The sequence below is a fragment of the Cherax quadricarinatus genome, chromosome 56 (genome assembly GCF_038502225.1).
Source record: "Cherax quadricarinatus isolate ZL_2023a chromosome 56, ASM3850222v1, whole genome shotgun sequence".
In the NCBI taxonomy this organism is placed as follows: Eukaryota; Metazoa; Arthropoda; class Malacostraca; order Decapoda; family Parastacidae; genus Cherax; species Cherax quadricarinatus.
This window is the reverse complement of record NC_091347.1, coordinates 22,409,407-22,425,440: the sequence shown is the minus strand read 5'-3', so window position 1 is coordinate 22,425,440 and position 16,034 is coordinate 22,409,407. Positions and strand designations below refer to the sequence as shown.

General features: G+C 38.0%; 1 protein-coding gene across 1 annotated transcript in view; it reads left to right on the top strand.

The window, feature by feature from the left end:
- LOC128700767 (DNA excision repair protein ERCC-6) overlaps positions 1-16,034 on the top strand; it is a 28,495-nt gene that overhangs the window by 9,574 nt on the left and 2,887 nt on the right. Inside the window, exons 4-13 of the mRNA XM_053794199.2 lie at positions 31-176; positions 354-688; positions 1,868-3,076; positions 4,957-5,132; positions 5,392-5,537; positions 7,685-7,801; positions 8,424-8,519; positions 11,239-11,340; positions 11,439-11,617; positions 12,369-12,590. Of these exons, the coding sequence (XP_053650174.2) occupies positions 31-176; positions 354-688; positions 1,868-3,076; positions 4,957-5,132; positions 5,392-5,537; positions 7,685-7,801; positions 8,424-8,519; positions 11,239-11,340; positions 11,439-11,617; positions 12,369-12,590 (2,728 nt within the window). The remainder of the gene's footprint in view (positions 1-30; positions 177-353; positions 689-1,867; positions 3,077-4,956; positions 5,133-5,391; positions 5,538-7,684; positions 7,802-8,423; positions 8,520-11,238; positions 11,341-11,438; positions 11,618-12,368; positions 12,591-16,034) is intronic.

Genomic DNA, 16,034 nt, shown 5'->3' with positions numbered 1-16,034 from the left:
TTTTGTTAATTTTAATTTGGCACCATTTAGGTATGCGGCAACGTGTTGTAGATCCCCGGAACATCATTACTGTTGAAAAGGAAGCGGATGATAAAGCTCAGCAACTGAAAGCCCTCAGACAACGAGAAATATTCCTTCACCAGAAACTTGCATCAGCTGAAGTGAATGAGGAAGAGGTACCTTAAAAATAATAAGTAATTTTTATAATTTCACATTACATACATGATAATAGCCAGAGTTTCCATCAAATGATTTTGCTTTTTGCACATTTTCATTAAAAATATTTTTTGTGACAGTGTCATGCCTATCTAATAACAATTATTATTTGCAGTCTCATGATGATTTGCTTTCAGCTTGATGATTATGTTCTGGAAGATGGGGAAATTATAGATAATGACTGTGAAGACATTGGAGGGACTCGTAGTTTATCAAACTTTACTGGAAATGAAAGAGAGAGACTTGTTCGTGAAGGTCAGATGACGCCATTTGGAACAGTGATGACCTCTAAGACAAGCAGAACAGTATCAGTCCAACCAAGTCATATACTAATGAAGAACAAAGCAAGGGCAACTCTGCAAGCTGAGTCAAAAAAAGGGCCAACCAAAGCAGAAATGATTAGTGCTGGAGAAATGACTCCATTTGGGACAGTTCTCAACATGTCCATAAGCAGTGCTAAAACAGCAATAAGGTTTGTAGATTTAAAAAATTTGCTAATATGTATTTTTTCTTTATATACTGCAGTAGCAGGTTAATAATTCTCAGTTGTTTTATGATGGTATGTAGTAACAAAAAAAAAGGCACAATACCATGACTGGAACAATACAGTGTGACTTTGTAAATGGTCCAAGTCAGACTGAAACGTCTTCATCAGCTCTTCTCTTCTATGTGCAGGTTATTTGTGTACATAATATATGGAGTGTGAGCAGGGTAATATTTAGTGAAGGGATTCAGGGAAACCGGTTATTTTCATATAGTCGGACTTGAGTCCTGGAAATGGGAAGTACAATGCCTGCACTTTAAAGGAGGGGTTTGGGATATTGGCAGTTTGGAGGGATATGTTGTGTATCTTTATACGTATATGCTTCTAAACTGTTGTATTCTGAGCACCTCTGCAAAAACAGTGATAATGTGTGAGTGTGGTGAAAGTATTGAATGATGAAGAAAGTATTTTCTTTTTGGGGATTTTCTTTCTTTTTTGGGTCACCCTGCCTCGATGGGAGACGGCCGACTTGTTGAAAAAAAAAAAAAATTTATCTTCTTTTCAGTAAAAATTGTACCCTTCTCTCACTATAAGATAATAAATAGTTGTTTGATTGGAGTGAATGGAGATGAATAGTTTTTGGGACTTGACGAGCTGTTTGGAGAGTGAGCATGGTAATATTTTGTGAGGAGACTCAGGGAAACCGGTTAGCTGGACTTGAGTCCTGGAGGTGGGAAGTACAGTGCCTGCACTTTAAAGGAGGGGTTTGGGATATTGGCTGTTTGGAGTGGCATCTGAACTGTCGTATCTGGGTGCCTCTGCAAACACAGTTATTATGTGTGAATGATGGTGAAAGTGTTTCTTTTTTGGTCACCCTGCTTCAGCGGGATATGGCCGGCGTGTTAAAAAAAAAATTGTTGATAGGTAAACTGATTTAGACTAGCTTTTATTTAAATACTGTATTGCACTTCACATATATAATTTTTCTATATACAAAAGAGTTGAATTAGTTAATGATTGTCCTTATGTATTGTGCAAATATACATAAATGCCAAAATTTGTAGTAATGAGCAGAATTAGGATTCCAGATTTTAGTCTTCTTATACATTCTTCCAGTCCATTTTCTGGTAATTGTGAAGGTTAAAACCACCTTTTCTTTCTCTTCAGATCATCAGACAAGATACAAGGAGGTTTAAGTGACTTCGAGAAATACCTACAAGATCAGTTTGATAGACAGAAGCAACACAATGAAGCCAACAAAGGTACTAAGCCCAAAAAATCTTCAGGACACTCATTATATGGTGTACCAAAGAAAAGGAAAGGTAAAATCAAAGAATATATTGGAAACTTTGACTGTGGGGAAGCACATGACAGTGCTGATGACAGCACTTCACTCTCATCAGTAAAAAAAAGTGCTAAGGCAGGATTTGAAGCAAAGGTCAACAAAACTCAAAAATCTGAAAAACAAACAAAAAAGCCAACTAGAAAAGATCCAATTAAAATGCATGTCTTACATCCAAAGAAGAAAAAAATAGAGAAAGTGTTAGGGAGCATAACTAGTCATTTGGAAGCAGACCAGTATAAGAGAACTCCTCGTAAAATATTGTCTGAAAGGGTCAGTTTTGAAGGAAGTGGGTCAGAAGACCTTGATGGAAGTGGATCTGAGTATGTTCCCTCTGACCCAGACTATTTTGAAGAGAGTGACTTCCATGATGATTCTAACCTTGAAAATGCTAATATTGAAAAGAGAGAGGATTGTATGGAGAAACTGGATAAAGGACCAAGAAGACGTAGAAAGAAAAAACTAAAATCTGAAGATGATTGGCAAGAGGATGACATTCCAAAAAGCAAAGGACGAAAATTCTGTAAATCAAGAGACGATGGAAATTTAGATGATTATGTAAGAAGAATAGAAAATTGGAAAGAAGAGAGACTGAAAAGGAAACAAGAAAAAATCATACAAGGAGAAGACTTAGATTCTGAGGAGGAGGAGGAAGAAGGCTATGAAGAATTTGACAAGGGCTACAAAATTCCACTGGTTATCTGGAATAAACTCTACAAATACCAGCAAACTTGTGTAAGATGGCTTTGGGAACTTCATCTGCAGAACTGTGGAGGGATTCTAGGTGATGAAATGGGGCTTGGAAAAACTATCCAGATAATTTCTTTTTTTGTGGGTTTATCATATTCCCGGTTAACCAGCCGTCAACAGCCATGGAAAGGTTTGGGTCCGGTGTTGATAGTATGCCCAGCTACAGTCCTCCACCAATGGGTGAAAGAGTTCCATAAGTGGTGGCCACCATTCAGAGTTGCTATACTGCATGAATCTGGAACTTTCACTGGGACAAGACCTGCTCTTATTAATAATATTAATAGGTCAGTTTACAGTATTTATTTTTTGTTTGTTAATTAATTTTTATATGGTTTTAAGGAAGTATATACATATAGTAATTGCCATTACATATTGCTTTGCCACTGTATCAGAAAAATTAGTCTGTGTTTCATATGTTGACTGTATTTTGATACTTTTTTTTTCTTCTGGAGGTTAAGTCCGGTATAGTATTTTGACATGTAAGGAGAATGGCTAATGGTGGCCTTATAAGAAAGATATTCGAGAATTGACTCTAGGGTCTTGGCGAAACAGTAGCTTCCATATATATATTTACCCTTGGTGAACTGTAGCTAAAAGTTGACTTAGCAAGAAAATGCAAATGTACATACATTCAATATTTTATGATTCAAATTAGTAAAAAAAATACAAAGACTTATACAACTATCCATATTGTTTGTATCAAATAGAATTTAAACATAAATTGATGCTTAATGCAAGATTTTTACATGTGTTTGTATCACAGCAATTACCTTTTTGTGAAGACTTTAGATTTAATTCACATGGAGGAAGTACTTTCTGTAGACTTTAAGTAGGTTTATCAACTTTTTGTGAGAAAAACCCAACAAATCCTTAATGGAAAAGCCATCCAGCTCCTAAAATTTTGGTTAAACATATATAACAACGATGAATGCATATTCAGTGGCCATAGCATTGTCATCTGGCATGACAGAGCAATTCAGTGGCTCCCTATTGGCATTATTATTATTATTATTAGATTTTACAGGGGCACTAAATCCATATAGGGTCATACATCACCTGGAAAATGGGGCTATGTTAACCATTCAGTCATTATGACTCACAAAATCGTAATGACACTATTGCATGTTGATGGCTATGAGGGGACTTGAGCTAGAGTTCATCACGGCCATGCTAGCAGGAGATTCGTCAGTAAAAACTTGCATTTGAGGTCACAGTGGTGGCTGTGCTAACCTTCCTATGGTGTATATATATACCTACTTGAATGAATCTTATTGTAGCTACCTGGCCCAGTGGCTAATGCGTCGGTCTGGAGTTTTATGACTCTGATCGCGGGTTCTAACCCCACCCGTGGTATGGTTTATTTAGTCGTTGGTTAACTGACTGTTCATTAGGCAGTTACTATCAATATTAAACAGTGCCACCACATTGTCAAGTAATGGGTCAAACTAGTTCAGCAGTGTGGTTGCTGGTAGAAAATATAATCTTTTGTTAGTCACAGTTTGATATTAATGATGCATAATATGGTCTATAAAAGCTTCCATGGATTAAATGTGATGACCTCCCATTCTGCAGGCACTGTATGACCCTTAAGGATTTAGCACTTCCCATTAATATACATTCTTTCTTTCAACACACCGGCCGTATCCCACCAAGGCGGGGTGGCCCAAAAGGAAAAACGATGTTTCTCCTTTTACATTTAGTAATATATACAGGAGAAGAGGTTACTAGCCCCTTGCTCCCGGCATTTTAGTCGCCTCTTACAACACGCATGGCTTACGGAGGAAGAATTCTATTCCACTTCCCCATGGAGATAAGAGGAAATAAACAAGAATGAGAACTAGAAAGAAAATAGAGGAAAACCCAGAGGGGTGTGTAGATATATGCTTGTATGTACATGTATGTGTAGTGTGACCTAAGTGTAAGTAGTAGTAGCAAGACGTACTTGAAACCTTGCATATTTATGAGACAGAAAAATGGACACCAGCAATCCTACCATCATGTAAAACAATTACAGGCTTTTGTTTTACACTCACTTGGCAGGACGGTAGTACCTCCCTGGGCGGTTGCTGTCTGCCAATCTACTACCTATAATTAATATACATGTAATAGTAAAAAAAATTAGATTTTAATGCTTGAAAAAGGAATCATTTTTTCATTGTTTTAGGTATGGGGGCATCCTTATAACATCATATACTGGTGTTCGTGACCAGTTAGAGACATTGTTACAGTATGAGTGGCACTACATCGTTCTTGATGAAGGACACAAGATTCGTAACCCAGAAGCACAAATTACTGTTGCTCTGAAAAGATTTCAGACTCCTCACAGGCTGATCCTTTCAGGTATTCATTTGATGATGTTAGTATGTGTTCATATGATACGTAGCAACTTTCTGAAGATACCTACACCAAACATAAAATTAGCTAACCAGAGTTTTAATAAAATTCACTGTGAAAGATACCTAGTTTTGTACCTTAGTTTACAATAACCCTCATGGCAATATTGAATATGCTCCTTAATTTTATTAAATTTATTATGTGGTATACTGCTGAATAGTGGTTGTTTGTGAATATTATGCTAGTGACACTTGTCATTCCACAGGCTCACCAATTCAAAACAGTTTGAAGGAGCTGTGGTCACTCTTTGACTTTGCATTTCCTGGTAAGCTGGGAACATTGCCAATATTCATGGAGCAGTTTGCTGTACCCATCACCCAGGGAGGATATGCTAATGCTTCCAAACTGGAGGTATACTTCACTTTAAGCTCTGCTATACTGCTTGTATGACTAGGGCTTTGTTGTAAATGGTTATTATCAGATGTTACAAGATCTTGAGTTTTACAGATTTGTATTTACAGGGTAAGTAATGTGTTTATTGTGCTCTGCCATCTTGCATGTGTAGTCCCTTCCTCGGATCTATGATGCTAAAGCTTGAGATTCGTGAAGAATATAAAATTTTATCATAACCTGTTTTTTAATTAAGTGTGCACCAATTTTTTCATCTCAGCTTGCAGCCATGCCAGACTTTTCAAATGAAAATATTTAGGCATCACTATAACAGTTGAATACTGTGCTTTTCTAAAACACAGGATATTCATTGTCTTCTTTGCCTTCTCTAAGTCACATTCTATACTTCTCTGATGCAATTAAAGGTTTAAGAATGAAGACTGATATAAGTATGAAGGAATTGAGGTATCTTGATACAAGGTCCAAAACATATTTCCTCAGTAGTCTACCTGGTTTACATGGCTATAGTACAAGTTATGGGATGTTGGTTTATTCACCTATACTCATAAGGTTTGTAGAATGGTTTACATTCCTGTATTATAGTTTTAACTTGTGAGTATCAGTGTGTCTGGATGTATTTAACTTTTTGTTCTCTAAAATGCAGAATGCTCTTTTAGGTCTAAACACTTCATACATCCATCTCCCATTAAGGCAGTGACCCAAAGAAGAAAACACATTAACCATCATTCATTTTATTGCCGTCTTTCCAGAAGTACGCTGACATATTACATATTAACATTATTCTAAATCTCCTTGAAAATCATTAGCTTGGCTAAATAACAGATGTAAAACTCCTGTAGTAACACTGCAGACTTAGAAAATTCATCTCATAAACAAGCTGATTACTCTGAGGGATGGTTAATTTTAATATTTGTGAAGTACATAAATGCATTCCTCCTCTCTGTGTTCAAGAAATTATAATGAAATAAGATGCCTTACACATGTTTGTTGTAAATAAATTTCCTTGAGGATTTAATTTGCATTTTTTATTGTACAAAAAACAGACTACATGGACTTGTTTATTAATTTTAAATTAAAAAATAATATTTTATTATAGCAGATACAAATTCAAATCTGAAAATTCCTTAAAACTGGACATTTTCAAATATTTTATTTGAAATTGAATAAAAGATCTGGAAATAATTCCCCCAAACTCAAATTTGTCAGGCATTGCTGGTCAGTGTTTATTCCTCTGTTCAAGATAAATTAAATAAAATTACAGTAAATTTAAGAAGTCCCCTAAACCCTAGATTAGTCAGGCATCACTGATTGATTTTTACTTATTTGCACAATGTAAATGTGATGAAGAGAGAGAATACTGAGGAATCTTCTCTTCTTGTGCACTCAAATGTTACACTTGTGATCTAATTCCTTGTCAGCAGATAAAAGAAGAGAAAGATGTGTATATTACTGTGTCAAAGGGAGAGGGAGAGAGTGAAAAAGGACAACAAAAACTGGGTGAGTTTTTTATTTAGTAAAATTAAATACATTAGTAGTATACTGCTGCCCTATTTAATATGTTAATAAGTATATATATTGGGATAATTTTCCTGTAATATTCCATTACACAGTATGAATTTTATACATGGTGTTGTTGAAATCTGTCAGTCTAATTTGGTAGACTTCATTAGAGCAAGAGGATACTGTTAAACAAACCGCAGTATGGGCAGGAATTGAATTCATGGCTAGTGAGTTTGCAAGTTCAATTCCCGCCCGTACCGTGGTTTGTTTGCAGTTGTGTCATTACGATCTTGCGAGTCACAGTACTGCTAAGTATTCCACTAGAGGTTCTGCAACCATGGTAACTTCTTAGATCTTGTTCCAATAAAGCTGAATTTACTGGTGCTTGGGAATTGCCAGCTCTCTGGGTGGCTTGTCTCTTACACAGGAAGAATAAAATTTTATTTCTTGTTTAAAATGGCCTTTCAATTTTTTTATGTAAAAAATATGCTGATTTACATTTTATTAAAGCAGTTTTGTATATTATTGGGGATGGGACATAAATATTTTTACCCACTGATGACATGATTAATGATCATTAAATTAAGTAAACATAAAGTAAGCTATTTTTGTGACATATTAATTTAATGTGTTTATTGTTATCCTAGGTGCAGACAGCATTCAAGTGTGCCTCTGTTCTGCGTGATACCATCAACCCCTATTTGCTTCGGAGAATGAAAAATGATGTCAGAAACCATCTCAGCTTACCAGATAAAAATGAACAGGTAAAGATTTTCTTCCTGTCGAAAAAAAATTAATATAAAGATATTATTTGACAATTTGGGAAAAAGTTGCTCTGGTATGATGATGATTTGGCCAAAATCTCCTTTGAAAAGTGAAATTACCTATTTGAGAAGGCTAGAGTTCTGTAGGTGGAAAGTAGTGCTCCAAAAGATGGTGAGGATGTTTTATATTTTGAAAATTATTGAAATTTTGCAGGTTAGGGTTATGCTCTGAGAATAAATGGTCATGAATGTATTTTCCTTTATTTAAGTTGCATTTCTTTGGTGGATAGTAACTGATGTGTTAAGTGTTTTTAATGGAAAATTGTTTTAATAGTACTGTACAATACTTTACTTCTGTTTTACTCTTTACTCTATGTGGGGCAGCGGGCCTCCAGCAGCAACAGCCTGGTTGACCAGGCGAGCACCAGACGAGCACCAGACGAGCACCAGACGAGCCTGGCCCATGGCCGGGCTCAGAGAGTAGATATACTCTTGAAATTCTTCAAAGGTATAAAGGTATATCAAAGGTATAAAGGTATATCAAAGGTATATTACTATGCTGGTTTTTCATAAACACTCCCAGATCAGTTTTGTTTATGTAATACTTACTTACTAATAACAGGTGCTTTTCTGTGGACTGAGTGAGGAGCAGAGGAAAGTATACAGAGAGTACATCGAAGGAGACCAAGTAAAGCGCATATTGGGTGGCCGAATGAAGGTGAGGCATGAAGATATAACTGATATGTGCATAATACCTGAAATTAAGATGCAAGTACTAAATGAGATTATAGTAGTACAGTGGTCCCCCGCTTTTCGTAGTTCCCGGCAATCGTAAATTTCGCCAATCATAGGGGTATTTTCGTATAAACATGGACTCGCTTTTCATAGGTTGACTCGCGAGTCGTAGTTCGTCCGGGACACATACCCACGGTGTGAGCCGGGGCGGCAGCCAGTTTGGCATTGTTTACCAGTGAGCAAAGGTCCCCTCACGTGCTCCAGCGAAATATTTCATAATATTCCATTCATTTTAGTGCTTGCAAGTACTAAAGAAGCTACCATGGCTCCAAAGAAAGCTCCTAGTGCCAAGCCTGTGGTAAAGAAGGTGAGAAATACGATTGAATTTAAGAAAACCATCATTGAACAATATGAAAGTGGTACAAGTGTGGCCGAACTGTCCAGGATGTATAAGAAACCCTACACAACCTTATGTTCCAATGTGGCCAAGAAAAAGGAAATAAAGGATGCTGTTGTTGCAAAGGGAGTAACTATGCTGACAAAAATGAGATCACCAGTACTGGAAGAGGTTGAGAAGTTATTACTGGTGTGGAAAAATGAGAAACAATTAGCAGGAGATACTCTTATGACTTCGATTATTTGTGAAAAGGCTAGGCAGTTGCATGAAGATTTGGTAAAGAAATTGCCTGCAAAAAGTAGTGATGTGAGTGAATTTAAGGCCAGCAAAGGCTGGTTTGAGAGATTTAAGAACCGTACTGGTATACACAGTGTGGTAAGGCATGGTGAGGCTGCCAGTTCGGACCACAAGGCAGCTGAAAAATATGTGCATGAATTCCAGGAGTACATAGAGGCTGAAGGACTGAAACCTGAACAAGTGTTCAATTGTGACAAAACAGGCCTCTTTTGGAAGAAAATGCCAAAGAGGACCTTCATTACACAAGAGGAAAAGGCAATGCCAGGACACAAGCCTATGAAAGACAGGCTGATGCTAATGTTCTGTGCTAATGCTAGTGGGGATTTCAAAGTGAAGCCATTACTAGTGTATCATTCTGAAAATCCCAGAGTGTTCAAGAAAAACAATGTTATGAAGAGTAAATTGTGTGTGTTTTGGAAATCTAATAGTAAGGCATGGGTCATGAGGGAAATTTTCATTGAGTGGTTCAATGAAGTGTTTGGCCCTAGTGTGAAGGAGTATCTCCTGGAAAAGAAATTGGATCTCAAGCGCCTGCTAGTAATGGACAATGCACCTGCTCATCCTCCAAACTTGGATGACCTAATTTTCGAGGAGTTTGGGTTCATCACAGTAAAGCTCTTGCCCCCGAATACCACTCCTCTCCTCCAACCCATGGACCAGCAGGTTATTGCAAACTTTAAAAAACTCTACACAAAAGCAGTGTTTCACAGGTGCTTGACTGTGACCACAGACACTCACTTGACCCTAAGGGAATTTTGGAGAGAACACTTAAGCATCCTCCATTGCATAACCCTTATAGGTATGGCTTGGGGGGGAGTGACTACCAGGACTTTGAACTCTGCCTGGAGAAAATTGTGGACAGATTGTGTCGACAAGAGGGATTTTGAAGGATTTGGGACTGACCCTAATGAGCCTATGTCTGTTGTAAAATCAATTGTGGCACTGGGGAGTTCCATGGAGTTGGATGTGAGTTTGGAGGATGTGGAAGAATTGGTGGAAGACCACAATGAAGAACTCACCACTGAGGAGCTGCAAGAGTTTCAGCAGGAAGAGCAACACATCGCAGCTCAGAATCTTGCTGCAGAGGAGGAGGAAGAGAGATGGAAGAACGTGCCTTCTTCAGAAATTAAAGAGATTTTTACTATGTGGGGTAAGATGGAAAGCTTTATGGAGAAACATCACCCTAACAAGGTTGTTGCAAGCCAGGTTGGCAACATGTACAGTGACAAAGTCTTGGGCCATTTTAGGGAAGTGTTAAAGAGATGCCAGAAACAGAGCTCTCTCCACAGTTATTTTGTGAGACAGGACTCCAGTGACTCTCAAGGTGGTCCTAGTGGCATTAAGAAACAGAGAAGAGAAGCAACCCCAGAAAAGCAAATGGTACCTGAGGTGTTTATGGAAGGGGATTCCCCTTCCAAACTATAAACAATCCACTCTCTCTCCTCCTCCAGTCTCCCATACACTAAGAAGAATCTCCAATAAAGGTAAGTGTTATGCTGTTAATGTTTCATTCATCATTTCCCATTGTATTGGTTATGTATTACATGTATATTTCATGTTTTAAAAATTTTTTTGTTTTAATACTTCTGGGCGTCAGGAACGGATTAATTGTATTTACATTATTTCTTATGGGGAATATTGATTCGTAAATCGTAAATTTCGTTTATAGTAACGGCTCCAGGAACGGATTAATTACGAAAAATGAGGGACCACTGTATATGGAATTTGTTCCAGATATAGGTAGAAGTGTTTGAGATTTTAAGTTTCATTAGAAGCTAAGTGAAATAAAAATTAGATAATTAGATATGACAAAGGATAAGAAGTTACAGTTATTATATTCAAAACTATTGGCTGTAATGAAAAAAAAATAGTAACAAGACTAATTCACTAAAGGAATACATTGGACTGTCTTGACAGTTAAATATGATGAATTTATATACTGCTTCTGATGAACTGTAATTGAATATCTGGGCAGATATGCATGAATGAAAGTTGCTTATTATTTCAGGTTTTCGTTGGTCTGATTAACCTTCGTAAAATTTGCAACCATCCAGACCTTTATACTGGAGGACCACGCACTTATGATGATGATTGGAATTCTGGTCTTCAGGTAAATACAACTTTGAAATGTGTTACATTCATCATGTAAAAGCATGGAATGCTGTATATAAACCTTAAAAGAAATGAACTTGTATAATGATTCAACAGCCAGAGTTGAAGTATGGCTGGTGGTCCCGCTCTGGCAAGATGCATGTGTTGCACTCTATCCTGCATTTGTGGCAACGTCAAGGTCATCGTGTCCTACTCTTTACACAGTCTCGACAGATGATGTGCATCCTCGAAAAATTCCTTCTTGATGAACAGTATTCTTACTTGAAGATGGATGGGTAAGATTTTTATGCTCTATATGTATTTCATGCTCACATGACCCTGGCCAGACCTGTCCAGCAGATTGAATTAGTTTGGCCATCCCCATTACCGAATCTCTCTTGCCTTTTTATCCACCCACCAATAAAGATGTTGCCTAGTGGTTAGCCACAACTCCATGGGAAGGCTTAACTTTCAGGCAAGAAGAAACTAGGAGTATATAATGATTTCCAAGTATGGTAAACACTTGGGACATCCCTAAGTCTTCTGTCATGACCATAGTATAAGAATAAGAACACGCTTCTTGCACCAAGCTTTACAGGCTGGTAAAGGCTCCTAACTTGACTTGGTACTGTACATTGCTTTTGTTCTCAAGTACATTACTGTACATATTTAGTTTAATCATTCAGTTAATTAGCTTCAAGTGATGGGAGTTTATACACATTGGATCCCATTCCTGTAGTTTATCACTTTTATGTAATCAAGTGAAGTGCTAAACATAAAAGGGTCATAGAGCACTATTTTGTGAAGGATTAATGCTATAATATTCATTTGTAACTGCTTTCTTTTTCATTATGTAACTGTAGCTTCTTGTTGAATATGAAATCTCTAGTACGTATATCAAAATGTTGTTAAGCAGGAAATTATTGCTTTACTATATATAGGTTAATTGGAACTGCTGGTCTTAATATTAATTATTTTATATACAGTTACTGACTTTCTTCATAGAATTGCATTATTATGTACTGTAATAAACTTGGTTATTTTCAGAACTACAACTGTTTCCTCTCGTCAACCTTTGATTGAAAAGTTCAACAATGACCCATCACTCTTCGTATTTCTCTTGACAACACGTGTGGGTGGCCTTGGAATTAATCTGACTGGTGCAGATCGTGTTGTTATATTTGACCCAGACTGGAACCCATCAACAGACTCTCAAGCTAGGGAGCGTGCTTGGAGGATTGGACAGTTACGGCATGTTACCATCTATCGGTGAGGGCACTGTATTATTATATTATTATCATCATAACTAAGTGCTAAAACCCACAAGGGTTGGGGGCACTGTAGAGATTCATAGCTCACAGTTTAATTAAACTTACAAATTACACTTCTAAAATACAAGCACATAGTAGATACTCAAATGTTACACAAGATGCTTATTTGATCTGAGGAAGGAGAAGGCAGCCCTAATCCTTCAGATCAAAAGCCCTTCACCAGCATTAAGTATAAATGGACCTCATTCATCATTGCTTTCTTGAAAAGAACATTTTCTAGAACCCCACTCATGATGTTGAACAGTGCCTGCCTGTACAAGTTTATAATTTTACAGCATACAGCAAATCCTCTTACAGTGCGACCATGTTTCACAATTTGGGTGCAACATATTTAAAAAAATGCAATAAAAAATCTGATAAGTGCAAAAATCATTATATTATGACCCCAAAAAGCAGGGAATGCATTTACCTTCATTCACTTGATTATTTTCTTGCCAGAAATGTGCTTATACCACAGATCGGATGACCTTCCAAACTGCAACATCCCTACCCTCCTTTAGATTGCAGGCACTGTATGTTCACCTCAAGTCCAGTGAACTGGTTTTCCTAAATCTCTTCATATTACTTTGCTCACACTCATGTAGTCATAATAAAAGCTCATTTCCACTCACTCCAATCTAACCTGTTTACCCAATCTTGTTGGATGCTCAAGCCACTAGAACTTAAAACCTCCTTCAAAAAATATCATACAGTATCGTAAGTACACTACTTACACATTCCCATGCCTTTTTTGATGATGTATCTACTCTAGATGTATTTCTACAATTGTTGATTGATGAGTAAAAAATGTAGTAGGGGAACAATATGTATCCGGACTAAGGTGCAAAGATGATACAGCTACTGGAAAAACAAATTTTTTTATTCACTTCACATAGTGCAATTTTACATTATACATGTACACTGATTTTCAGAATGCAACCCGCTCATTATGAGTGGGTTTACACTAAATATTTTGAAATATTTTGGCAGAGAGCATGCATAGTTCCTTTGTATAAAGGCAAAGGGGATAAAAGAGAGTGCAAAAATTATAGGGGGATAAGTCTGTTGAGTGTACCTGGTAAAGTGTATGGTAGAGTTATAATTGAAAGAATTAAGAGTAAGACGGAGAATAGGATAGCAGATGAACAAGGAGGCTTTAGGAAAGGTAGGGGGTGTGTGGACCAGGTGTTTACAGTGAAACATATAAGTGAACAGTATTTAGATAAGGCTAAAGAGGTCTTTGTGGCATTTATGGATTTGGAAAAGGCGTATGACAGGGTGGATAGGGGGGCAATGTGGCAGATGTTGCAAGTGTATGGTGTAGGAGGTAGGTTACTGAAAGCAGTGAAGAGTTTTTACGAGGATAGTGAGGCTCAAGTTAGAGTATGTAGGAAAGAGGGAAATTTTTTCCCAGTAAAAGTAGGCCTTAGACAAGGATGTGTGATGTCACCGTGGTTGTTTAATATATTTATAGATGGGGTTGTAAGAGAAGTAAATGCGAGGGTCTTGGCAAGAGGCGTGGAGTTAAAAGATAAAGAATCACACACAAAGTGGGAGTTGTCACAGCTGCTCTTTGCTGATGACACTGTGCTCTTGGGAGATTCTGAAGAGAAGTTGCAGAGATTGGTGGATGAATTTGGTAGGGTGTGCAAAAGAAGAAAATTAAAGGTGAATACAGGAAAGAGTAAGGTTATGAGGATAACAAAAAGATTAGGTGATGAAAGATTGAATATCAGATTGGAGGGAGAGAGTATGGAGGAGGTGAACGTATTCAGATATTTGGGAGTGGACGTGTCAGCGGATGGGTCTATGAAAGATGAGGTGAATCATAGAATTGATGAGGGAAAAAGAGTGAGTGGTGCACTTAGGAGTCTGTGGAGACAAAGAACTTTGTCCTTGGAGGCAAAGAGGGGAATGTATGAGAGTATAGTTTTACCAACGCTCTTATATGGGTGTGAAGCGTGGGTGATGAATGTTGCAGCGAGGAGAAGGCTGGAGGCAGTGGAGATGTCATGTCTGAGGGCAATGTGTGGTGTGAATATAATGCAGAGAATTCGTAGTTTGGAAGTTAGGAGGAGGTGCGGGATTACCAAAACTGTTGTCCAGAGGGCTGAGGAAGGGTTGTTGAGGTGGTTCGGACATGTAGAGAGAATGGAGCGAAACAGAATGACTTCAAGAGTGTATCAGTCTGTAGTGGAAGGAAGGCGGGGTAGGGGTCGGCCTAGGAAGGGTTGGAGGGAGGGGGTAAAGGAGGTTTTGTGTGCGAGGGGCTTGGACTTCCAGCAGGCATGCGTGAGCGTGTTTGATAGGAGTGAATGGAGACAAATGGTTTTTAATACTTGACGTGCTGTTGGAGTGTGAGCAAAGTAACATTTATGAAGGGATTCAGGGAAACCGGCAGGCCGGACTTGAGTTCTGGAGATGGGAAGTACAGTGCCTGCACTCTGAAGGAGGGGTGTTAATGTTGCAGTTTAAAAACTGTAGTGTAAAGCACCCTTCTGGCAAGACAGTGATGGAGTGAATGATGGTGAAAGTTTTTCTTTTTCGGGCCACCCTGCCTTGGTGGGAATCGGCCGGTGTGATAATAAAAAAAATAATTTTGATCACATGGCATTTGTTAGAGAATTGGAAGGACATTCTATATACTGTAACCAAAAATGAACAGCTATGCTTCTCCACTGAATGTAAATTGAAGCTTGTGAAATACACAAATAACCTGCACATAAAAGAGAGAAGCTTACGACGACGTTTCGGTCCGACTTGGACCATTGACAAAGTCACACTAACCAGAGGTGGAGCAGGACGGCTATATATAGGCAGGAAGAGGTGGAGGTAGTAGTAGTAGTAGTAGTAGTAGTACAAGAGTTGTATATAATACCGACAAGATGAAATTAAGACACATGCACAACACCCGGGCATCCCCATCATAGACGTTTTGCCATCCAGCCAGCCACTGGATGGCGAAACGTCCACAACAAAGACAACCAGATGCCGCACATGTATCTTAATTTCATCAGTAGTTGTAGTAGTAGAAGAAGAAGAGGTAGTGGTAGAAGTGGGAAATAAGGATGACGAGCCAGTCTGGTTAGTGTGACTTTGTCAATGGTCCAAGTCGGACCGAAACGTCGTCGTAAGCTTCTCTCTTTTATGTGCGGGTTATTTGTGTATTGTTCCAGTCACGGTATTGTGCCTTTTTTGTTATTTATGAAGCTTGTGAAATTTGTCTGTCACCTGTAATATTCATGCGGCAGAAAAGAAAACAGCAATCCTGCCAAAAGTATTAAAAACCATGGAGATAAATGGTTTTTAATACTTGACGTGCTGTTAGAGTGTGAGCAAAGTAACGTTTATGAAGGGGTTCAGGGAAACCAGCAGGCCGGACTTGAGTCCTGGAGATGGGAAG